General features: G+C 43.0%; 1 protein-coding gene across 5 annotated transcripts in view; it reads left to right on the top strand.

The window, feature by feature from the left end:
* The window catches only part of CACNB2 (calcium voltage-gated channel auxiliary subunit beta 2), a 367,594-nt gene that overhangs the window by 319,165 nt on the left and 23,092 nt on the right, over positions 1–25,337 (top strand). For 4 of the 5 annotated variants that reach the window (XM_057304580.1, XM_057304581.1, XM_057304583.1 and 1 more), the window contains 6 exons: positions 5,660–5,782; positions 7,815–7,951; positions 12,237–12,313; positions 17,254–17,387; positions 21,252–21,332; positions 21,874–21,932. In XM_057304580.1, coding sequence (XP_057160563.1) covers positions 5,660–5,782; positions 7,815–7,951; positions 12,237–12,313; positions 17,254–17,387; positions 21,252–21,332; positions 21,874–21,932 — 611 coding nt within the window. Of the gene's footprint in view, positions 1–5,659; positions 5,783–7,814; positions 7,952–12,236; positions 12,314–17,253; positions 17,388–18,016; positions 18,079–21,251; positions 21,333–21,873; positions 21,933–25,337 lie in introns of all 5 variants that reach the window. The other variant, XM_057304584.1, reaches the window with a different exon arrangement.

Genomic DNA, 25,337 nt, shown 5'->3' with positions numbered 1-25,337 from the left:
CCACCTTTACATGTGTGTTTCCTGCCTTGCTTCCCTCCTTCCCCTCCAGCCATGACCAAGTCTTTCAGGCAGATCTTATAAGGCCCTGGAGTTAGAGAGTGGGTGAAGAACAACTTGAAGGGGAGCCTGCGACCTGGGGGCAAAGCCCGCTCCTCAGAGCGCACCATTACTTTTGGCCGAGAGGCCTGGCCCAGCCTTGCTTCCCTCAAGGCCCAGGACAGGGAGGGGGCCCAGCATGTGTGACAGCTCTGGCTCCATGTGTCCCCACCATTCCCTCTGTCCTGGTGTTCCGAGGAGGCCTCCATAGGGCCAGGGCTTCCTGGCATCTGTTCGCTCTTGCTTTTCAGGACTTTGTCTTACCTTAGGAAGAGAGCATAAAAAAGAGAAAGTAAACAGCGGCTGACCTCCACACATAAATACCCCAACATTCCGTTGTAGCCATAGAGTCTTATCACTGGTCGCATGAGTGTGAAGGGGAGCCACTGAAGCACGTCCCTAGGCCCTGATGAGAGAAGAGACACTGGAAAACCATAAAAACACAGCAGGCTTCCTTCTGGGCTGAGAGCGTGTGTGTGAGCAGGAACAAGGCCGAGAGGCCCAAATGAGGAAAGGAGGAAGTCCTGGGAGGACCCTACAGCCAGCAGGCCAGAAATGCGGGTGTCCACTGAAAGCTGGGTATGTTCGATTTAAAAAAAATGGTTTCATGGGATAAACATTCAAAGATTCCTTAAGCCACGTTCCCTTGGGACTTCAAGTTGGTTAAAAAAATAAAAGCCTCTGTGACTGAGAACTGTCAAAGAAAATCAGAATTCAAGAGCTAGAACAGTGGAAGCAAACAGATACGGGGAAACTGTACCATTTTCTCACGTCCGAGACAGTACGAAGGAACGCACACTGGAGAATCTTGAGTGTAATCGTCATTTAGCACCGCGGCATATGGCCGGTCCTCAACTGTCTTAACTAGTTTGGTCTAAGGAGCATCGCAGTGGAAGAGCACAGAGGAAGCCGTTTATGTAGCGCCTTAAAAGATGGGTGAATATGGGCAGACATTTAGTTGGGTACGGCATTTATTATGGTGTATGGCCAGTGCCCCCTTTTTTTTTAGCTTTTATTTTATGTATTTGAGAGAGAGGGTGGGTGGATAGGGGGACGAGCAGGGGGGGAGGGAGAGGGAGGGGGAAAGAATCTTAAGCAGAGTCCTTCTGAGCCCAGAGCCTGACATGGGGCTCAATCCCATGACCCTGAGATCATGACCGGAGTCAAATCCAAGAGTCAGATGCTTAACTGATGGAGCCACCCACGCGCCCTGCAAATACCACTTTATTGAGCAGTGTCTATTCCGAACACTAGCCTGCCTTATGCATGCGGTTTTTATGAGTTTGGGTTTTTGCAGGGAGGTAGGGTGGTGGTGGTGGTTAGACTCCACGTATAAGTGAGATCATACAAGATTTGCCTTTGTCTGTCTAACTCATTTCACTTAGCATAATGCCTTTGGGGTCCATGCAGGTCGTTGCAAATGGCAGGACTTCCCATAACTCGTGACACGCATTTTCTGAAATCTCATAATCACGCTGCCATATTGGTGTTATTCCTCTCATTTGAGCCATGAGGAAACATTGCTCAGTGAGGGTAAGAAATATGCCCAGCTGCTCACCTGGGCAGTGGCAGAATCAGAATTCAAATCCAGGCGCATTTAAAATGCCCTGTTCTTGAACCCATTACGCACGGAATTGATGTGGAAAATATCTTCCATGTAGTAGGCGTGCTGCTTGAGTTAGAGCTGAAGTGAGTTCAGGGAACCAAAGGTGACACCGTCATTCGGCCCCTTTGGTTTGCATTCTGGGGTTTTTTTTTTTTCTCTTATTTTGATAAAAGCCTTTTTCCTCCTCTTCACTTTCACTGTTGTCCATTCTAATTTTAGAAATGTAGTTCTTTTTTTATATAATAATTTTTTATTATGTTATGTTAGTCACCATACAGTATATCCTTAGTTTTTGATGCAATGTTCCATGATTCATTATTTGCGTATAACACCCAGTGCTCCATGCAATACGCGACCTCCTTAGTACCCATCCCCGGCCTAGCCCAGTCCCCTCCCCCCCTCTCCTAGAAATGTAGTTCTTGGAGTAGAGACACCGAGGGACAAGATTCTGCTGTTCTTTCCTCCTTGTAGGTTATATACAGCTGACGCCCATACACAGCTCCATCTCTAACACTAGCATTACTGGTTACATGAGCCGAGGAAGGAGGAACATTCCGTATTGATGTCTTAGACTGTCAGAACATAAAATGATGATCTGTGGCCCCTGTTACTGTATGCTAGCCTTCACCACACCTTCAGTTTTTCTGTCTTTTGGTGTTTCCTCTTCCTGGGACTCCAGTCTTTGAAAAGTTAATGCATAAAAGACATGAGATTTTTCATAGGATCCTCTGTGGAGTTGTACATTTAAAATTTATGTCTTCCAGTGATGAAAACACATATGCAATGCTTAAACTCTGTATCCTCCAAGGAATAAAAGACCTTGGGGGAAATGAGAAATCATGCTAACATTTAAAAAAAAAAGAAAATCTTGGACCTACGTTTTTGTGATCAGAAACTCTCCTGAATGATGGAAAAAATCGATTCAAGAAAATCCTATTTCTAGCAGTATAACCAAGTCTGATGAAGACTATGTCTTCTTTTAAAGGGCTCCATCTTATACTGCTGGTTGCGGTTTAAAATGGTGTAGCCCAGTTGGATGGTAGTTTGGAAGAGAATTGAAGAAGGTCTTGATAACTCATGGCTTACTCATGCTACCTCTGGGAATCTGTCCCAAGGAAAGAATTCTAAATAGAAAGAGACTTTTTGTATGAAGATTTTTCAAAGAAGAATATTTATCGTAGTGAAAAAATAATTATAAACCTACATAGCAAAAAAGGTGAATGGTTGGGATAATTTTTTAAGTGGTAGATTTAAAAAGCATCATATCACATGAAGACATAGTATATTACTTTAAAAATTGGATAAAAATGAAATATGATTGTAGCTGTGGGAGTAAAATCTATTATATTTAAAGAAATTTCAAGAAAAAATGGAAGCACCATCACTTTTCAAGGATTGTGTTTCACAGAAATAGGCTCAAAATGGATGAAAGACCTAAATGTGAGACAGGAATCCATCAAAATCCTAGAGGAGGACACAGGCAGCAACTTCTTTGACTTTAGCTGCAGCAATTCTTGCTAGACACGTCTCCAAAGGCAAGGGAAACAAAGGCAAAAATGAACTATTGGGACTTCATCAAGATAAAAAGCTTTTGCACAGCAAAGGAAACAGTCAACAAAACCAAAAGACAACTAACAGAATGGATGGATATATTTGCAAATGTCTTATCAGATAAAGGACTAGTATCCAAAATCTATAAAGAACTTATCAAACTCAACACCCAAAGAACAAATAATACAATCAAGAAATGGTCAGAAGACATGAATAGACATTTCTCCAAAGAAGACATAACAAATGGCCAATAGACACATGAAAAAAAAATGCTCAACAGCACTCGGCATCAGGGAAACACAAATCAAAACCACAATGAGATACCACCTCACACTGGTCAGAATGGCTAAATGAACAAGTCAGGAAACAACAGATGTTGGCAAGGATGTGGAGAAAGGGGAACCCTCCTACACTGTTGGTGGGAATGCAAGCGGGTGCAGCCACTCTGGAAAACAGTATGGAGGTTCCTCAAAAATCTGAAAATAGAACTACCGTATGACCCAGCAATTGACCTACTGGGTATTCACCCCAAAGATGCAAACGTAGTGATCCGAAGGGGCACCTGCACTCCAATGTTCATAGCAGCAATGTCCACAATAGCCCAACTATGGAAAGAGCCCAGATGCCATTAACAGATGAATGGAGAGATACTACTCAGCCATCAACAAAAATGAAATCTTTGCCATTTGCAACGACGTGGATGGAACTAAAGGGCATTATGCTAAGCGAAAAAAGTCAATCAGAGAAAGAAAATTTTACGATCTCACTCACGTGCAATTTAAGAGATGAAACAGAGGATCATAGGGGAATGGAGGGAAACATAAAACAAGGCGAAATCAGAGAGACAAACCATAAAAGACTCTGAATCATAGGAAACAAACTGAGGATTCCTGGAGGGGAAGTGGGGGGGAGTTGGGGTAACTGGGTGATGGACATTAAGGAGGGCACGTGATGTAATTAACACAACATATTAAGACTGATGAAGTGCTGAACTCTACCTCTGAAACTAATAATACACTATATGTTAATTAATTGAATTTAAATTTTAAAAAATAACTAAAATTTTAAAAAAGATTGTGTTTCAGTGGTAGAATTATGGGCAACTTTTCTTTCTTTTTTTTTTAAAGTCCCTATTTCCATTTGAGGAAGAGTATCTTTTATGTCATTAAAGATCGTAGTGGATACCAAGAATCGGTTTTCCTATGCTTACGTCCACTTTATGTCTACTGTGCCCTTATCCAGAATGTGGTAGCCTTTCTTAGTCTGCATATTGTGGATGGATCTGAGTGACTTTGTGGCTCTTAGCTTGGTCCTCAACCCAGACAACAATCCCATAGAACAGAACAAGTGTGGAAAATTTGGAAATAAAGATGGTCTCTTATTCCCAATCCCCAGTTTTCCTCCCTGACAAGCCAGGTCAAAGAAGAGCTCCTTCGGTAGGGAGAAACTTCTCAGAAAAAATCCACGTGTCCACAATGTGAAGAAATGCAGTGCCAGTTAAGACAATACCTCTTTTCACCATTTCTGCACTTATCTGTTTTTTCACCTTGTAGATACATAGGAATTGCCCAGAGGACAGATGCTTAACCTATAAATTTGCAAAGCATCAAATAATGAAGGATGGCTTAATTCATGTTACTGTCTTCAGCGGCTGACCGAACTCAAGAGGGAAAAGAATAGAATTAAAGGTCACTGATGGGTGCCTGGGTGGCTCAGCCAATTAGGTATCCAACTCTTGGTTTCGGCTCAGGTCATGATTTCAGGGTGATGAGATCCAGCCTTGCCATCAGGCTCTGTGCTCAGTGAGGAGTCTGCTTGAGACTGTCTCCTCTCCCTGTGCCCCTCCCCACTGTGCACTCTCTCTCTCTCTAAATAAATAAATCTTAAAAAAAAAAAAAGAATTAAAGGTCATTGATTTCATAATTCCCTGCAGCCATGAATTAGATATCTTCTCTGGTTTTTTTTTTTTCACACTGTGCTTCCAAGAATTAGGTCATTAATTATTTATTAAAGTAGCTCTTTAGGGTGGGAGTGGCTGGTACTCAGTCTTCTTCACTGAGAAGGAAGAAGAAAGGGCATTTCATTGCTCTGTGTGTGTCTCCTGATTTCTATTTGCTACAAGCTGTTATGTTGTAAACATATGTTTCCAGACTTCATCTTTACCTTCATTACTTGTAGTGCTTTCGAAGAGAACAATGGCCTTTTCCTAGTTCAGGTGGGTTGCATCGCAGAGGGCAGAGACTCCCCGTGCCGTGAGTACCAATAATCTGTTTTGTGATAAAGAACCAGGTGGAAGAAACCAACAACGACAACAGATAGTCGGCGTATGTTGATATCACAGGGAGAAAAAGGAGGAACGCGGTTGCTTCTTTTTAACTTTCTTCTCCCTTTCTTTTCCCGCTTTAGACAAAGCCCGTTGCGTTTGCTGTTCGGACAAATGTCAGCTATAGTGCAGCCCACGAAGATGATGTTCCAGTGCCAGGCATGGCCATCTCCTTCGAAGCAAAAGATTTTCTGCATGTTAAGGAAGTAAGGAAAAGGATTTGAATTTCTGCCCGCATGACTTTTCACCTCGAGACATCACTTCCTCTCTCTTACTGCCGTGACATAGTGTCGCGTGTAGCTGGACTTGAATACCACGCGCGGATGCAATGCCGCTCAACCTTTCCTGATATCAATATAACCTTTTGAAAGAAGAAGGAAGTCACAGGAGTCTTGCACTAACTTCAGGGCTCCCCTGGGCTCTGTGACCCAGAAAGTGGGAATTACTGGAGTAGATGATCCTTTTTTATGCGTCACCTGTACTTTTTCTTTTAATTTTTAACCTTGGCTGTGTGTCGTTTTCCCCTCACGTTGCAAGTTTAGCCATCTGGGGAGGGGTAATAATAACGCCTAGAATTCACAATCTCTCCTCTCTGCTGACGATGCCCAAATGCAGACCACTGATGCCCTGGACCCTTCTCGGGTGGTTAATGTCGGCAGTGGAAGGGAGCGTGGTGGGAATTGGAGCCACGGAGGCAAGGAGCAGAGAGCAGGACACTCCCTTTTTCTCCACGCCAAAGTCTCCACCTGCCAGTTAGCAATGACTCATACCCGTACGTTGGAAAAACGCACCCTTAATTAAGGTTTATTTTGAGTCAACATTTATCAAATGCCTGCTGTGCAGAACAGGGTATGAAAGGAGCAGAAATTCTCCCTGAATGATGTTCTCAGGGTGTGAATATGAGGTTTCCTTGGAGCTGCAGGAATGAGAATTGGAGCGACTTGCATCTGAGGGGTGATATGTCATGAGGAACATATGTAAATTTCATACTCCCTGTGATACAATCTATAACTAAAGGAGGTGATGACAGCCAATTAGAAGAGCTTAGACTAGACTCAGATAACAAAAATGTATTAAAAAATCCGTACTCTAAAAATCTGTTTAGTAAAGAGGTAGAGAGGCACAGTTTTAGCCCTGACTCCAATGTTTTTGTATATGTAAGAAATAAAACCGCCTAGAGAATTTTTTTTTTAAGATTTTATTTATTTATTTGAGAGAGAGAGGGAGCACGCACCAGCAGTGGGGAGGGAGGAAGGGCAGAGGCAGAGGGAGAAGCAGACTTCCCACTGAACAGGGAGCCCGATGTGGAGCTCGATCCCAGGACCCTGGGATCACACCCTGGGCTGAAGGCAGACCCTTAACTGACTGAGCCACCCAGGTGCCCAGGCCTAGAGAATTCAGAGCCTACCGTTTCACTAACTTTTAGAAAGAGATATAAATACTGCCTGGGAAGGAAAGATGGAAAAAGTGGTCACAAACAATGTCATGCCTGGAATCTGACTTTACAACAGGGAGTTCGGTTAATCCAGGGTCCCCTCCCGATGGCTGCTGCTTAAAGAGGGGTCTCTTTTCTACCATGGAAGGGAAAAAAACAAACACAGAGTAGCTAGTCTTTGAAATGTTCAAGAACAGACTGGAAAGATACCATCCAATTGAGAGAAGTAAAACCAAATCATAGATTTAGAGTAAACAGTCTGTCTGCAAGAGAGAAATCGTCAACATCCACACAAGTGGAGAAAAACCCTCTGAGAACACCGTACCATGGTAATTAGAAACCTGTTTGCACAGAGGGACATTTTGCTCTGACACAAGATATTTCAGGTAGATTTCAGTGTTTCTCTCCCACTCTTAATATTTTTAAGTAATCTGATTATAGAAGAGGCCTCTGTCATGCTCCCTAGTTCTAATGGTCTCTTGATAGGATGGGCTGTTCGTCTTTGAACCAGGGGAGGTGATCCTGCAGGAGCTGCGTTGGAATTCAGGTTAGTCTCAAAGCAATAGCAGGAACTAGGAGGAAGAGGCAAGCGCCAGTGGATTGCTGGGCTCATTGACAATACTTGATTCATACATGCTCGACCATGAAGCCCTCCGAGTTTCTCCAGTTGTGATGTTGAGGCATAGTTTACTGTAATTGCCATAATATGCCTCTCCACCGAAAATCGTTCGCGTAGAAGAAAAACAATCTGAAGGCGTGAACTTCTGTGCACTGATGGCAAACAAATTTGCTTTTGTGTTTAGAAATTTAACAATGACTGGTGGATAGGGCGATTGGTGAAAGAAGGCTGTGAAATCGGATTCATTCCAAGCCCGGTGAAACTAGAAAATATGAGGCTGCAGCATGAACAGAGAGCCAAGCAAGGGAAATTCTACTCCAGGTATGAGAAAAACAGCGTTTGTGTAAAAGTCCACATTACACGGTCATTCGCGTGTTCTCGTTCTCTGCGTCCCGTGGTCTTTATTACGTGTTGAAAGCAGACTGGCGCTATGGTGTAGTGATGGCATCCCAGCGTTTGACTTTCATCGTATTTGGGACAGAATCAAATTAATTGTTCTCATTAATAATAAAGCCATCGAGTATTAAATTGGGGCTTCAGTGCAGAGGACGTTCTCACGTCCTAATCTCTTCCTGAAAACACTGTCGCCCTGAGCAGCCTTGGTGACTAATCCCGGGGTCGCTAGCTGCCTGGCCGGGTGGGGAGGCGTTTTAGGCATGACGGTCTTAGACATCACTGGCGAAGAGCAGTTTTTGTGATCTGTTCATTTCATCCCCACTTGGGAAACTCAGTTTTCAGTTCTACCCACTGCTAAGGACTTGAAGGGAAACCCAGTATGAAACCAGTTAAAACTGCATTTGCAGATAGCAATTAAATGAGTTATGTAATACGCTGGGGCTGAGTAATCCTTCCTAGGATTCTTGAAGTTGTGTGCCCTTCCGTAAAAGAATCACTGGAAAGAGCTACTCAGACCTGGAGTGAATTTGAAATTGAACCCTATGCAGACACGTCTGAGAACCTTGCCTGCTTCTCCCTGTGGGAAGGGATGTGATTTGGGCAGATCTTTTCGCTGATGTAAAGAACTAGGCTTCTATTTTCTCTAGCTTAGATTTTATTTGTTTCTGTAATGCTGCAAAATCCTTTGTATTCAATGGTAATACTTTAGCATTAGCAGGAATTTTTTTTTTTTTTTTGGTCAAGCATCTGCAAACAAGTACAATGGAAGATTCTTTTTGGTTTGGAACGTCCATCTTCTTTAGTATTTTGTAATTGTCAGGTCCTTTTAGTTCAAATGCACTTCATCCCTTTTTGGAGACCTCTACCCCATATCTGGCTTTCATTAATCCCGGGGTTACTGGGGGCTCTCAGACTGTGAGATGCGTGTCGTCATATAGAAGTAGACGCATGCAGGGGCGCCTGGGTGGCACAGCGGTTAAGCGTCTGCCTTCGGCTCAGGGCGTGATCCCGGCGTTATGGGATCGAGCCCCACATCAGGCTCCTCTGCTGGGAGCCTGCTTCTTCCTCTCCCACTCCCCCTGCTTGTGTTCCCTCTCTCACTGGCTGTCTCTATCTCTGTCGAATAAATAAAATCTTTTTAAAAAAGTTTATTAAAAAAAAAAAAGTAGACACGTGCAGATCAACCAAGCCTGCGCATCGGACTGGTAGGATGTTGAAGATGGCATTCTATGCATACAATTTCCAGTGCTCTCCTGGCTTTATTGGGTACTCTTCCATTCTCTGTATTGATACTGGTATCTTAATACTAGCTAATAAAATCTCGTAATGTGGACATTTTTTTTCTTTCATAGGGTATGGATATTGCTGTTTTCAATTTGGTGGTAAATAGGTCGTTGAGGTTTGACGTTATCTCAGACAGGGATGCTTGTTTTGGCTTGATTTGTTAGGGACCATTCAGCATTTTTAGAGTGTTCCTGGTCAAGTTTAGGGTGGTACTAGGTAGTAGGAAATTATTTTAAGGACTTTCCTGAGCCTTATTTATTTTTTAAGATTTTATTTCTTTGACAGAGAGAGAGTGTGGGAGCACAAACAGGAAGAGCAGAGGGAGACTCGATCCCAGGACCCTGGGATCATGGCCTGAGCTGAAGGCAGATGCTTAACCGACTGAGCCACCCAGGCACTCCTGATTTTTTTTTTTTTTTTAGATTTTATTTATTTATTTGAGATATATATAGAGAGAGAGCACACGGAGGGCGTAGAGACAGAGGCCGAGGGAGAGGGAGAAGCGGGCTCCCCGCTGAGCAGGGAGCTCAATGTGGGGCTCAACCCCAGGACCCTGGGATCATGACCTGAGCCGCAGGCAGATGCTTAACCGATTGAGCCACCCAGGCACCCGCTTTCTGAGCCTTTATTACATCAGCATGTACTGTGAATCTGGGTAGTGGGATGGGGATATTTTTCATGTATTTACTAAAATTATCTTAAATTTTTCTTGGTTCATGTCTTTGGAATAGTGTTTTGTAGAATGCGTTATGAAAAATTTGGGATGGATTTTTCTCTGCTTATTCATGTACAAACCGAGAAAGGAAAACTACTTCCTAAAGCGTAGGAAGGGAGAAACTTTGGCCAAAATTGTTAAGGAAGCAGAGTTTCCTCTGTCTCCCACATGGTCATCCCTGGTCTGATGTGAACCATCAGCTCTGCTTTAGAACTTGGGAAACAATAGGTATTAAAGCCTCCACTTCCCAGACGGGGCAGCAGGCAAAGAGAAGGTAGGGACTTGACCAAGTTGGCACAACTAGTAAGCGGTAGAATCAGGATGAAAACTGGATCGATCTGACTGTAGCCTGACCTCAGACAGATTACCCTGCTACACCACGCATCGCGTAGCAAGGACAGACAGATCATCATTAATATTGCCATCTGTTAGTATTTACTCTATTAGATACACTGTTTTGCTATTCCATTTTTTTCTCTTAAAAGACTATAATTGACATTTGGGGAGTAACATCCCACAACTTATTCTAGGGAGCTAAGTTACCTTTCCTATAACTGAATATCTTTTGTCCTGTCTATTTACCTAAGCTTTTGCCTTGGTCTGGGAAGGTATTTTTACTTGCTTTTAGAGATTTTTACATTTGTCTTCTAACATCCGAAATATAGTTTTATTTTGAGGACATAACCAGAATTCAGAAGTATGTAAGAGCTCTGATTTTTAAATTATGAAAATCGACAGAAATGAAAGGCAGTAAATTGGGGCAGAGCTCAAGAATGTGGCATTTGTCTAGAATGAAAAGTTAAGGGCAAATTTGCATTTTGAACATTTTGACTATTTGCGGTGTTTGTCGAAATTTTACACAATCCAAATAATGCTTTGACTTTTATTAAAATTCAAAGAGAATGTAAATCAGACCCATCCTTAAACTGAAATTAGACTTGGGACTTTAAAGAAAGTAAAAACAAAAACCAAACACACAAAAAACTTCTGGAAGAAAATGTTTTGGTCCTGGTGTAAGGGTATATTCTTGTAAAACGACCAGAAATTGCTTCTGTAAATACCACTTTTTATTAATTGTACATCCTGTCTGGTATCCTTGTTAAATGTCCTGGCGTGTCTCTTAAGAACCTCAGAAAGATACAGAGGCTCCTGCTAGCTGCGTTAAGTTTTTGATGTTGGTCTGTTTTACGCATTAAAATGCATAAAAGTGATACAATTCAGCCTGCTTCCTGGCGTTTTAGTGGAATTTATATGTTCGTATTAATATTTATGTAACTTAAACACTGCCCTGTGGTGCACAGACATTGTAGCGGATTCTTTCAACTAGACCCAGGGTTGGCTCTGATAATAAATGTTAGGCAGTAAGACCATCTTGCCAAAATTGCCTGTCCCTCGCTACTCCTTCCTGTCTTCATCTGTGAAGGGGGTCTTTTAGTAACAGGGTATTTGGCGTGCTGGAATGCCGGTAAAAAACATAAATGCTCTCGTTCCGATGTTAAGTCTAAAGTTTCTAAGACACTGGCATATCACGTATCGAATTTTAGAATGTGATGGTTCCACGGTACATGCTCTTCAATTCGTGCCTCCGTGAACCCAGGTCGAATCCTCGGCGTTAGTCACGCGTGAGACACGTTCCAAATGCTGACTGCTATCGGAGGGTTAAATGGTGCCACCCCTGTTTGTCCTGTTCCTTTGTGTGTCTCGCAAAGGTTAGCAAGTTCGGTATTGCAGTGTTTTTCTTTTATAGGTTGCTCAGGAAGGCTTGAGTACTCTGTCTTAATGCACTAAGAGTAACCAAGCCAAGCCAACGAAGCGAACCAAACGAGAAGAAAACCAAAAGTCTTGGTGTTAACCTTAAAGTTCTGTTCACTGCTTCAGAGGGTCTCCAACCTAAGAAGCAAAGGAAAGCTCTGCTGCTCTCTCTCTGTGATTGCTGGCGGGGAATTTGAGGGCTGCAGAAATTACCCTATTCTCTTCCAGTCTCTCAGGGCCTTTTAAAATTAAACCTGGAATTTGAAACCAAGACGATTACATGGCTGTTTCAAGCACTCCGGGCATCTCCCCTGGGAAATTACTATTTGCCTCCTTGTAGGAAAGACAGATTTAAAGTTCAGTAGAAACACAATGACTAATCATGTTTATTGAGCAATACAAATGTTGTAATATCTGAAATAAGTGTCAGGTGTAATATACATTTTTGCTTTACTCCAGTAAATCAGGAGGAAATTCATCATCCAGTTTGGGTGACATAGTACCTAGTTCCAGAAAATCTACACCACCGTCATCCGGTAAGTAGGCAACGAGTGCAGCTCGGTACATTCTGCATTTCACGCTTTCCTCGATCTCCCCTAGCTGTGTGACTCTACATGCAGAGTCCCTGTGTGAACCCGGGGAGGGCTGAAAGCGATCAGAAATCAGAATGCATACATGGAGTAAGAAATAATATGGGGAAATTTTCTTCAGGGCTTTGAAAAAAGGAAATTTGTCCATGTGCTCACTGTAAGTTGTTTAGAGGACCAAAGTGATGAATGTATTTAATTTTTTTCTCCCTACACACCCCCCACCGTGGTGCCCAGCACATCGTCATGGGCAGGAAATGGGTGAATGCCCACCACCAGCCACAGTGCATGTGTGTTCTTGGCCTCAATGTTCAATAAAGGAAGAAGAAGAGTAAAAGCTTTCAAAAGGCAAGGAAAGGAGAATAAAGTGGTGATGGAGTGGTGGACCTCACGTGAGTTTTACCCCAAAGGCTCTGTGAAAGATGTAGGAGATGAGTAGAAATATTGCAAAAAGTCAGAAATACTTGTAGGAAGAGTAGCTTCTGTTTTCTTTCCAAGGCAGTGGAGAAGGGTACCACATTAAATTTGAATTTCAGATGAATGAATAATTTCTTTCATGTAAGTATTGTAAGAGAAATACTTACAGTAACAAAAAAAAAATTGTCTGAAATTGAAATTTGACTGTAGTTTTCTTTGTTAAATCTGGCAACTCTACCGTTCTGGGTAGAACTTGGAGTTGTATATACATTGGAGACTAATTGGTAGCATTGCAAAAAGCCCATATCATCAGAATCTTTGTTTGCTAAGAGATGCAGTTGAGTCAGAGTAAGATTGCAAGGACTCACCAAGCGCAGTATTTTGAGCGAAATGATTCCTTGTGTGATTTCGAGGAAACTGGAAGTGGGAAGTGTGTACATCAATGGACAAGTTAGGGAAGTGACTGCACTGTGACTGGCGTGTCTTACAATCAGGATTCCCCTCTTACTCCTGATCACGCCTCGTTCCTGAGTGGTGGTGCCTTTTGGAGACCAACCAAAGCCTTCTTCATAAAAATGATAGAACCTTTTAAGGGCAAAATCTGAGCACTTAAATAAGAAATCGTTTTAGGATGCATATTGATTTCAAATACCAGGTACGTACAACGTGCAGTAATTCCGAGTTGCCCAAAATCAAGTAAAACAGTAAGTTTGAAATGAAAATTGAAACCTTTTTAGGGATGATGTGAGGCTTGTATCTTCCCTCCACCGGTGGAGGGGTTGTTTACTGAAGGCACAGGGCAAAGAGGCTTAGCTCCGCTCCTTCTCAAACATGTAAAATTAGAGATGATGACAGAAAGCTGTACCCTTTGTATAGATCTTAAAACCTATCTCCGAGACTCCAGAGGACTGTCACCAAGCTCCTGAAATGGGGAAATGTTACATCATATAGTGAATACAACTGCAGCCCCATCCGCAGAGGTCAGAGGTCAGCGCCACCCCTGGAGACCAGGAAAATTCTTCCGTTTCCTTAAACCATACTCTAGCCTTCTCACGGTTTTGGAAATATAAGAACAGGCCATGGGCATTTCGAAGAATAAGTGAGTGTGTTTGTAAAATAACATTCCACTTTTGTAGACAGGTGTTTGTCACTACTAAAACGAAAGTTTAATTTACTACAATAAAGCAAAGATGATTTAAAACTTGATGCAAGTTTTATACAGACACAGGACATCGGCATAATGTTTCTGAATACAGAGAACAGAAAACACTCGTGGCTTAATGGACTGGAGACATTTGCCAAGCTTGAATTTATAGTCGGTGCCTAAGGGACCTGCTATAATTTTCATATCAATCCCACAGCTTCTAAAAGAAAATTTCAGGGAATTTCTACAGAAAAGATCCCCCCACCCCACCTCCAGGGTAAACTGCCTAACCAACTCCCTGGGGGTTGGCCTATAGTTGGAACCTTGACCTGTATCTCCCAGAGGCCCTGTCTACGATTCACCTCACCCTTTGCTAAACCAAAGGATACAACCATTTGCCTAAAGTAAATATACTTGGAGTTTCTCAAGAATGTGGAAAAGGAAAAATTTCCACTTCTCATCTGGGTAATGGGGTGATAGCCAGTTACATAGCACATACGCCATACCTACGTGTGCGTGCCCACACGGATCACCCCAGCGTGCCACTCAGCTGGACCCAAATGTCTAAGATGAAGTTACAATTCAGATTTCAAAAAATGTTGTCAAGGCTCTCCACCAAAAAAAAAAAAAAAAACCAAAAAAAAGATTCTATTGAGGACCAATAAAAGAAACTATTTTCATATTTATGGAAGTAGTTTTTCCCAAGTAAATACTAATGTTTGCCAAGGTCTGCAGATACAAGTATGAAACAAAAAAGGGGTAACCATCTGAGTCTAATAAAGTATATGGAGCTATGAAAAGAGTTGAACATGCTTCTTAACTGTCTTAGTAAATTTCTTTAATGTGCTTTGAAAGTGGCCAAATGTTTTAGAATTCTCTGTGTTTTGGAACAAACCCAGGTGCTTTTAAATTTAAGTTAACCAAAAGTCAGAACTAATAAATTGGAGAGTTCTCAATTTGGGATTTTGAGCCCCTGTGTCCAAATATAGGTAAATTTCAAACCTGACTGAGGCTCCAAGGCTATGTGTGGGTCGCCAAACATCTGGGCACTATTACAGCTAAACTTTTTATGCATTTCCACTCTTACTATAAAAATTTTTTTTAAAAAATCCACCCACTGATCACAGCAGACCAGATCGAAGGGCCAAACTGTAAAATCTAACGCATGAACTTTGCCAGTGTCCTGTCAACTCGGGACATGGGTGTAGGTGTCCTCAGTTTCAGAAACGCTCTCGGAAAGAACTGTCCCTGGAAGGTGGCCTCTATAAGCCCAGGAAAAGATGAGAAAGGGAAAAGGAGATGGGAATTTACCAGAAGGGAAACTTACCTGATGTTGGTGTAAGTCTGTCTCAGAGATAGTGAAACACTGGCCCAGATCCTCTCTGTCGTAACCAGGAAGACACTCACAACATGCTTCCTAGGTTAGGGTTCAACAGGAAGAGCATCATAGGGTTGGATAAAAGTCAGCATTGATTTCTTGTGTTTCTGCTCCACACTGTATGGTGAACCTTTCAGTGCATCGATGTGTGTGGGTGATGCAAAGAGAAAGACTTATTTACTAGGTAAGTCTAACTAAATAGCTGGAATTAACTCAGTCTGTTAGTACTTTCACTGGAGAGAGAATCCTGCGCGCTCTTTCTGCAAGCAGTCGTTGGTACGTGCAACGTTGTGCAAACAGTGCCGGGGAATCACTCCATCACACATCTTCGACCTCAGATGAATCAAAGGAACAATTAAGCCAGAGATCTTAGTTTTCAAAAGGTTGAGTCACCTCATACGCATAATAACCTCAAAATTGAAAAATAATGTGATGGCTGTCAGGTGATCTGCCATCGTATCGAAGAGGTTAGCAGCGGACGCCCGAGTGTGAACCCGGTGTGTTCCTTGTGGGTCGCAGGCATGGGAGCTGCTTTGCGACACCAAGCGGTTATTTCCAGATGGTAATTTGCTCCTGATCTGAATGTACTGTGGTTTTTGTTAGATTGAGTAGATTTTCTTTTCCGTGACCTCCACTAAACCATAGCATCATTTTCTCCTGGGCTCCAGTCTACGGTCCCTTCCTGAATCCTGGCAGTGAGGACGCCACCCCGCCTTGGCAAGCACAAGGGGCTGGGGGAGGAAGGGCGCCTGGAGGGGGAGTGCTCACCTGCAGGTGCAGGGATGGGGTGGGGGCTCGCAGATGCGGAGCCCAGCTTCTGAGTCCTGGCTCTGCGGAGTTTTTTCTGCCAAGAACGAGTCCCTTAAACCCTTGAATTATCATTTCGATCTTAAAAACAAGAGGGTTGAAAGTGATCTTCAAAATACTTTCCAGCTCTGATTCCGTAGCAGATAAAACTCTGTAGGAACTGCAGGTGGAAGCATTTTTATTATAAACCTCAAAATGAGATTACGGGTCTTCCCCCTCGCCCTTAACACTTAATCGTTAATCGCTGCAGTTTTCAAGGCAAAAGAGTTTAAAAGTGAAATCATGTCAAACCACAGACCTAACCCTCTCGTTCTCCAGACGGGGAGACCCATGCCATGTTTTCTGGGGGTCTTCATGCCTTTCTACTCTCTCGTGTTTAATGCATTTCTATAAGGGCTTCCTATCCATCAGCGGCAGTCCCCTTATTATGTCATTTTATTTGACTCCTTTCATTTGGAGATCGTGGGGTCCAGCGTTTTATAACTAGCTTTCAGTCAGCCTGCCCGAGGGGGTCCATAGCATCTAGAAATCGTTTTGATCCTGCCCATCCAGGAAGCATCCCTGTATCATTTGCCTCGTGTAGGACTCCTTTGTGTTGCCTGAATTGGGGATTTTTCTATTCTCGCTTTCCCTCAGATGCCTACTGCATTTTTAGTGACACTTTCCACATGGCCCCCTTTTTTTTCCCCACACAAAACCAAGCAAAAGAAGGACTCTGAGGCACATTGTGATGAGGGTTTCCAGTGTAGTTGCTTATTACCGAAAAGCTGACTGAAGATACTATAAGACGTGAAGCCGTATGTTCTGTGCCATACTTAATACAGTCGACGTGGAAAACTGTCAGTACTGTATTTGAAACTCCAAATTAAAAATGTTGCTCTAAAAATGTTATTCAAGAGATCTAGCCTAAAACTCACATGTTCAGGCGAACAGGTATCACGAGGGGATCTTTTCGGTTTTGTTAGGTTTGATTGCATTGCATTCGTAACGTGCCTTACCTTTAAATTTGTTGACTACGCTGAGCACTCATGATAGATCTTTTACTGTGGTTCGTTTTGTTTGCTTTCATTTTATTTTTTTTTTATAACCTGTTTTTCCTCTCCTGTCTACCTGATGATTTTTGAATTGTTTGTCTGTATATAGCTATAGACATAGATGCCACTGGCTTAGATGCAGAAGAAAATGATATTCCAGCCAACCACCGCTCCCCTAAACCCAGTGCAAACAGTGTAACGTCACCCCACTCCAAAGAGAAAAGAATGCCCTTCTTTAAGAAGGTAACATTAACTTCCAAGCTCCCATCTGTCACCTGCTCAACTGCACTGCGCCACATTTCTAGTCCTGTTGACTGTCTGCGTCCTTGGATAAGCCAATAACGTGCATGCTGTGTTATTCTTTGTTTCTTTTCCATGCTGCTGTAGCTAAGCAGAAGCAGAAATCGGTAAGTTGACGTTGACATAAGCTGTGTGTATCCTGCCACTGGCATCATTAGCATTCAATCCCGCAGTTCTAGGAAACGCAGTCAGTTCTGTCCTAAGAAAAGAACCTATCAAACAGCTAATTGAGTCCGTGCATTTCAAACCGACTAAATTCAGTGAGTGACCTGTTAAAGCACTATTACAGTACTTATCCTTTTTGATGGAATAATATCTACCACCGAGGGACTTCGTTTAAACATCCCCAGATGTCGAACACTGACAGCCTCGTATGATGCACCTCTATTGTGCATGCTTATTCTGTCTGTCTTTGTCTCTTTCTTTTTTCCGGAAATTTAACTTCTGTCAAGCATATTAAAACCCTTATTCGATTCTGATTTATGATATCCAGATACATAGCTTGTACTAAAAAAAAAAAGAAAAGTATTCAATTTTTAATTTAGTCAGTATTTAAACTTCTAATCCACTAGGTGCAAAATCTGCAGATGAACAAGACCAGTGGAAAACTGCAGGCTTGTTTTGGCGGTTTACTGTGAGTTTTTCCTATTGTCATCTCTAAATACTCTCCCGGTGTTCTTGCCTCCTCCATCACAGTCAGGTTGCAGGATCTCACCTGTCGGATAACGGGGCGGTGGCCGCGCGTAGAGCCTTTGCCACTGGCCAGCCAAGGTGCCACACAGTGATGCTCCCCGTCCCCTGACTGGACACCAAGGGTATTCCTGAGCTCGCCTGACCCCAGACCAAGTCTGTTTCCTTTCCCACATTTTGTAGCTTGAAAGCATTATTTTTGAAGGACATCCCCCCTCGCCCTCCCCCCACACACCATCTCCATTCCTTCCTTTCTTTTTTGCACCAGCTGTGCTGTCTTGGAATCCGACTTCCTCCTGTCGCCGTGTCCCCACACAACCATGGGGACACCGTGACACGGTGTGGAGGAAAGCCTCCTGTGCCCCAAACTCCGTGTCCTTGGCTCTCTTCCCCTGCACACAAGCATTTTGCCACATGGAGGAACTCTAAAATGATCCACGAGGTGTCAGAGACTGAACTGGGAAGTTTGTTTTTTGTTTTTTAAACGAATGATGGTTACTTTTATAATGCAAGACCTCGGTGCTCCAAAAATTAAGACCTGGATTTTTTTGTGTTAACACAGACAGCCCCAGCTTGAGGCACACCCGCACCCGTGGGCCCCTCTCTCTGGTCCTATCTTCTCGGCGCAGCGAAACCTTGCAGCCAAGCTACTGAGTTTATAGCGCCGATGCCTACAAAATCATCACTCAGATGCTCTGGATTTCCCAGAGCGACGACATGAACTAAAACCATGTTTTTTGGAAGTTTGCTTACTCTTAAATTCCCAACCTTTAAAAATGTTTATTACAATTTTTCAGCTAAAGAATTGGAACACAATAAGGCTAGCGCGAAAGAGTAGATAAAAATGATGGTGTCGGTATCCATAGGGCGTAAAGTACCAATATTCCATCAAATAAGGTAATTTCTGTAGCTACGCTATTGAATGAGAAGCTGATTGATGGCCAGCATGGGTAATGCTTCGCTAGCTGGCAGCCAGAGATCGAAGGAACCAAAGACCTCTAAAATACGGGGCCACGTAATACTTACAGACTCGAAATAAAAATTCTTGGTAGCTGTGCAATTTATATTCTTAATTCCAACAATGGAAAAGGTATTCTTCTACTGAATAGCTCTAAGGACTTGGCTTCTAGACATTGTCAGTAAGATCCCAGGTGGTATCGATGTCATGACAAATATGCTTATGATGCCTTCGGCACTGGTATTCATTCTTCTGTTATTGATTATGTGGTGACCTTGAATGTAGAGCTCAAAAACAAAGAGACAACCTGAGATTCACGGATGAGACTGTTTTCCATGTTTTAGGTTGCTTTTAGAGTGGTGCTTGTGGCCTTTGTGCTGTTATTGTATTATGTTTGTCTTGTTTTTTTTTTTTCCCTGTTTGAAAATGTATTCTACCTTTCTTGTGTCTATTAAAATTAATTTTGAACACTGGGTAAAACTGAAGGACTAAAATTTGATAGCGCAGTCACAGCATTATTTTCACCCCCTGGAAATATTATTTGTCTGCTGCCCTGGATGAAATCTCAGATGGAAGTTGTTGAAACTGAAATGCTTTTTAACTCCACACCCCCCCCCCCACCGGAAGCAAGTTAAATTCTATCAAAGTCAGAAAGTGTGTAATGGACGATTTTTTTTTAAAAGATTCATTTAAAAAGATTCATTTATTTGAGAGAGAGAGAGCATAAGGGGGGAGAGGGGGCAGAGGGAGAGAGAATCTCAGCCGGATTTATACTGAGCACGGAGCCCCACGCAAGGCTTGAACTCACAACCCTTGAGATCATGACCTGAGCTGAAACCTAGAGTCAGATGCTCAACCCACGGAGCCAGCCAGGTGCCCCTGTAATGGGCAATTTGAAGCAACAATGAAATGTTCTCAGGCAACAGGCTGATGCAGAAATTACATTCACATGTTAGTTTTTCAAATTCTTAAAATAGTTTAAAAAAAACCTTTTTTTTGTCTCTGTGATTCTGAAAATATATTTTTTTAGACACTCCTGAATGCAGAAAGATTCAGATGACAGCGATTTGCTTACCCCCTTGTTTTAAGGCCTTATCTCTCTATTCTGCATTAAAAAAAAAAATCATTTTGGGTCCATGTAGCATTTTCTGCCGGCCAGAAATAGCCAGTTTTAATGTACTCAGACCGATTAGCTGTTACCTGAGGGGTATTTTTTTGGAAAATTTTTATTTTGGTCATTTTATGTGAAGCAGCAAGGCTGAAAATTTTGCAAAGTCTTAGAAATTGCTCCAGAATTTAGCTCCTCCCCCTGCTCTTCCAAAAAAGAAGTTATCCTGGAAAGGCATGAATTAGTTCTATAACAGAGACAATACCTAAACCACTCTTGAAAAGCATATTAGATGTGCAAGTTGATAACCAAGCTTTTGAGGCCCCTGCAGCATGCTTGAGTATGTTATCCCACGTTAGCCGCCTTCCTTCCAAGACACACACACACCTTACATTTAAAGTTTTCAAGTTCCAACATCTAGAAATCAGAAATCCAAACCATTCATCACTAACCTGTGATCATGATCCTGATTACTGCTTGCTGGGACAAGCATGCCTTGTAAACTTCAACTCTCACAGTAAAGCAGGGATTTTCAAGTATTTGGTAATGAACCTTGGAATGTTTGGGAGTTAGGTTTGTCCAGGTAAGACAAACATCTCAGATGCAAACCTAGGAAGACCTTTCTTTTCTCCGTAATTAACCACATTAAGCCTGATCGGTCAAGCCTTCAGAAAACTCTCAAATGCATTTGAAAAGCAGTATTAACTCCCCGGCAAGCCTAAAGCACCCACTCTGCATGAGGCATGTTTTCTGTCCTTCCAACTAGTTTTTCAAAAGGCAGCACTTCCTGCTTTAGGGACTAATATGTCAGTGGTCTTTCTTGAGGAGAGCAAGAAAACCATAGACAATTCAGTAACTTGAGAACTTTAGGAAAATAAGCCCACCAAGCTTTGATTCGGTTTCTTGAGGAAAGGGGCAAGTAAAAAAAAAAAGAAAGTTCTGGAAAGCCGGTGCCTCCTATTACACAGTTCAGAAAGAATAATTTATACTTAGGCTATTTCAGGTTCCCCCACCTGTTAAGCATCTGAAGTCCTCTCCTCTCTCTCTGCAGACAGAGCACACTCCTCCTTATGACGTGGTACCTTCTATGCGACCAGTGGTCTTGGTGGGCCCTTCTCTGAAGGGGTACGAGGTAGGTGGCTGCCCTCAAGCACACTACACTTGACCTTCACAGGCTGAACTGCTTTGGGACTCCACCTCCCTCTTGATTTTAGAGCTTAAAGAGCTTGCAGCAGCAAAGCATGTTGTTTTCCAAGCTGTGGTATATATTGCTTCCTTTTTTTTCCCTGCAATTTTCTAGGTAGCTTTATTTTTTTTTTATTATGTTATATATTGCTTCCTGATTTGTTCTGTTTCATTTTTATGGCTGTTGCTCTGGAGGCTTTGCTAGCTTCAGTTTACTCAGTCTGGGGAAACAGTATCAAGTGCAGAGCGCCTGAAACCACTTGAGACGTCATGTGTTGTCACTAAAACATCAGGATAAATTTGGGGAGCTTTGCCTTTTTAACAGTCATTGTATCAGAATTCAGCAACCAGAAAATGTGGCAATCTCACACATGCTACTCTTTCCAAATGGGAAGCCTCCATCTTTAAGCAGTCTTGGGAATAAAATTGTTTTGTCGTAATTAGTAATATTTTTATTGTATCCTAATTTATTGCTTGCTCAATTGCAGGTCACGGACATGATGCAAAAAGCATTGTTTGATTTTTTAAAACACAGATTTGAAGGGCGGTGAGTACTTCAGAATCCTGGATTTTGTGGATTTCTCCTTGAGGATGACAAAACCGGGGTGGGACAAAGCATGTGATCATAAGAGAAAACTACCCTCTGATGTCTATATGGCGATGGGCAATGAGTTTCATCCAGTTCAGTGTCAGATTCAGTAAATATTTGTCATATTTACTCAGCACATCGTCAGCCCTGGATAAGCCAGCTGTCTGTTCCTGCACCTGCATCTGTAAGCTGAACTTGGCCACATCCCTGTTGATCTGTATCACCCTAAATTCATGATCAACTGGCTCTTAAGGCTCCCCAGAAATAATACTCAATATCCCTCTTCTATTCACTTTTCTAACTCTTCAAGACTTCTGTACCATCTCCTCTCTCACCAGCTCCCCAAACCCCTTCTCATCTCTCTCCCCAATGAACTTGCTTCCTCCTTCACTGAGATGATAGAGGCAAGGAAACAGAGGAGAACTTCTGAGAGTTTCCACCACCACACCGAGCGCAACTTGCGTGTTTGCCTGAATGCTCTGCTTTTTTTCCTTTCACTGAGTTCCTAGCAATGGCCAGCCCACTCACTTGGGCACTAGATCCCATCCCCCATCCCCACACAGCTGCAGAATCCTTTCCTTTCTCATCACTACTTCTCATTCTAACGGAAACTCCATCAGCATCTAAAAATGTAGTTATTTCTCCCTTCGATGAAAGTTTGAACCATATTCCCCTCTAACTATGCCACTTTTCTCCTTTTCTTTACAGCAAAACTCCTTCAACACGTAGTACATACTTGTTCTCCACTTATACTGAAAGTACTCTGGTTACGCATCCCTCACTCAACCAAAACTAGTCATGTCCGATCATCAGTGACCTTCACATTGCTAAATCCAGGGCTGAATCCTCAGTGCTCCTCTTACTTGACACGTTGCAGTGCTCCATCCTCTTTTAAATACTTTCTGTGCTTGCTCAGAGCAAGCACACTTTCCTGGTTTTTCTTTTATCTTCCTTTGTCTCCTTTTTCTCTTTGGCTGGTTCTTCCTCATCGACTAGACATCTTGGAGCGCCCAAGGCTAAGTCCTTTGGTCTTCTCTCTTCTAGTTACATTCATTCTATAAGTGATTTCGTTTGATGTTTGACTTGTAAACAGCATGCCTTCGCTGGTCTGTCCTCTGAATTCCAGATTCATATATCCAACTGCCTATTCAGGACCACCACTGAGATGTTGAGTGGACTTCTCAGACTGGCCCTCCCAGCTCCCCCCAAACCCTGCTCCTCTCCTAGTAGTCCGTGCCTCAAGTACACGTGCTTCGTCTTCTGGACCTAAGACCCATCCACTCCAAATCACTGAGTCATTCTTGACTGTTCTTTTTTTTCTTATATCCCACATCCAAATGCTGTGGTATCTTCAAAACATGTCGAGAATCAAACCACTTCTCACACATCTTCTGCTTTCCTTTTGGCCGAAGACACCGGCGCCTCTTCCCTGGAGTAGCATCATGGATAGCCTCCTAACTTGTATCTTTGCTTCTGTCATTGCTTCCTTGACGTCTCTTCTCAATTCAGCAGCCTGGACAACTCTCTTAAACTGCGAGTGGATCTCATCCCTGCTTTGTTCAGATCCATCCAGTGACTTCTCTTTTACTCAGTGTAAAACTTGAAGTCCCTAGAGCGGCCTTTAAGACCATTTCCAGTCTGACCATCCACACTCCCGCCCCTCTCCTTACTTTTGACTTCATCCCTTACACTCTCCCACTTGCTCATTCTGCTCCTGCCACACTGACTTCCATGTTGTTCAGACAGCCAGATACATGCCCGCCTCAGGGCCTTTGCACATGCAGTTCCCTGCACTAGGAAGATGCTCCCCTCAGATACTGTCCTTGGTATATGCACACTATACACACATAAATACTCTCTCTCTCTCTCTCTCTTCCTTGACTTTTTCCCTAACTCTTTTATATATTTAATTTATTAATTTTGTGTGTTGTCATTCTCCCACAGTTAGAATATAAACTCCAAGAGGGCAGGTTTTTTGCTTTGGTTTTTGTTTTTTTCCAATCTATTCTGCAAACCATTGCGTTCTCAATGCCTGGAACTGTGCTCAGTGTGAACAACACGTGGGTGAGTGTTGAATGAATGTCTCCCGTGTATGCCCTGCTAAAGAAATGCAGAGCTGGGGAAGCCACTCACTGTCTTTGTGGATGGCAGGTGTCAACCATAAATGGAAGCCTCGAGCAGTAAACTCCAGAGTAAAAGAGCAGGCAGCTCAGCACCTGCGTGTCTGACGTACACGGGCATAAGGGGAGGAGGGACTGACACTGACAGGAGTGTCAACATCTAGGAAAGGCTTTTAAACGGTAGCTAAGATTTCACCACTCGAATTAGAAAGAGAAAGGCCTGTCCAGCAGAGGGTGTTAAGTGGGTGAAGGAATCAGGGTGTGACACAGCGTCATGCAGAGGACAGGTTCCTTGGAGGTCTTCAAGTCACCTCTCTGGACGAGGAGCCGCTGGTGACAGAGTCAGGGCGGAATCTAGTGTGCCATGTTAATCTGCTTGGACGGAATCCTTTTCCTCTCTTCCCCTCCCCCCTCCGCTTGCCTCCACAGATTTTACTGAGCGTCGTCTGTGTGCCGGGCATTGTGAGGAACAGAGTCAGACAAGGGCCTGGGCTTCACGGAGCCTGCTTCTAGCTGATTGGAAGGAAGCCTTGAGTCAAAGAATCCGGGGACACTGTGGTCAAAGTTAAGCCAGTTCCTGAAGCATCAAAGCTATCATAGGAGTCTGAAATGGAAACTTTGAAATTTAAACAAAGAGTAGATTTTAGGGGACCTGGGAACATACAGGGTAGTTTATATTTCTGTATTTTTTTTTAAAGATTATATTTATTTGAGAGAGAGTGCGCACACGAGCAGGGGGAGGCATAGAGGGGAAGGAGAGGCACAGGCAGGCTCCCCACTGGGCGGGGAGCCCAAGGCAAGGCCTCCATCGCAGGGCCCCGAGATCATGACCTGAGCCAAAGGCAGACGCTTAACCCGCTGAGCCACTCAGGCGGCCGTGTATGTCTGTATTTTTAACAAGACAGATTTGGTGCCTCTGCTCTACATCCCTGTGCTGCTTACATCCTAACAATACAAGTGTCACAGCTACCATCTGTGCGTTTCAGTGTCTTTTACATTTCTTAGTATACTGCTTTCTTCCTTGACCGCACCTGCTCCTACAGCCGTTCGTCATTTGTACCCACTTTCAGCAGGGGAGGCAGGGACTCACAGGGAAACCCACAGCAGGACAAGCAAAGGACTAAAAGAGACAGAAAAGGAAAGCAGATACTATGTTTCCAGGTATAAAAAAGACTTTATAATCAAGGTCCACCTAATCACATGTTGCTAATTTGTTTTTTTTCCATAACTTTCTGAAGTATTT

Source organism: Ursus arctos, unplaced genomic scaffold (genome assembly GCF_023065955.2).
Source record: "Ursus arctos isolate Adak ecotype North America unplaced genomic scaffold, UrsArc2.0 scaffold_30, whole genome shotgun sequence".
NCBI lineage: Eukaryota > Metazoa > Chordata > Mammalia > Carnivora > Ursidae > Ursus > Ursus arctos.
This window is presented reverse-complemented; position numbering and strand designations above follow the sequence as displayed.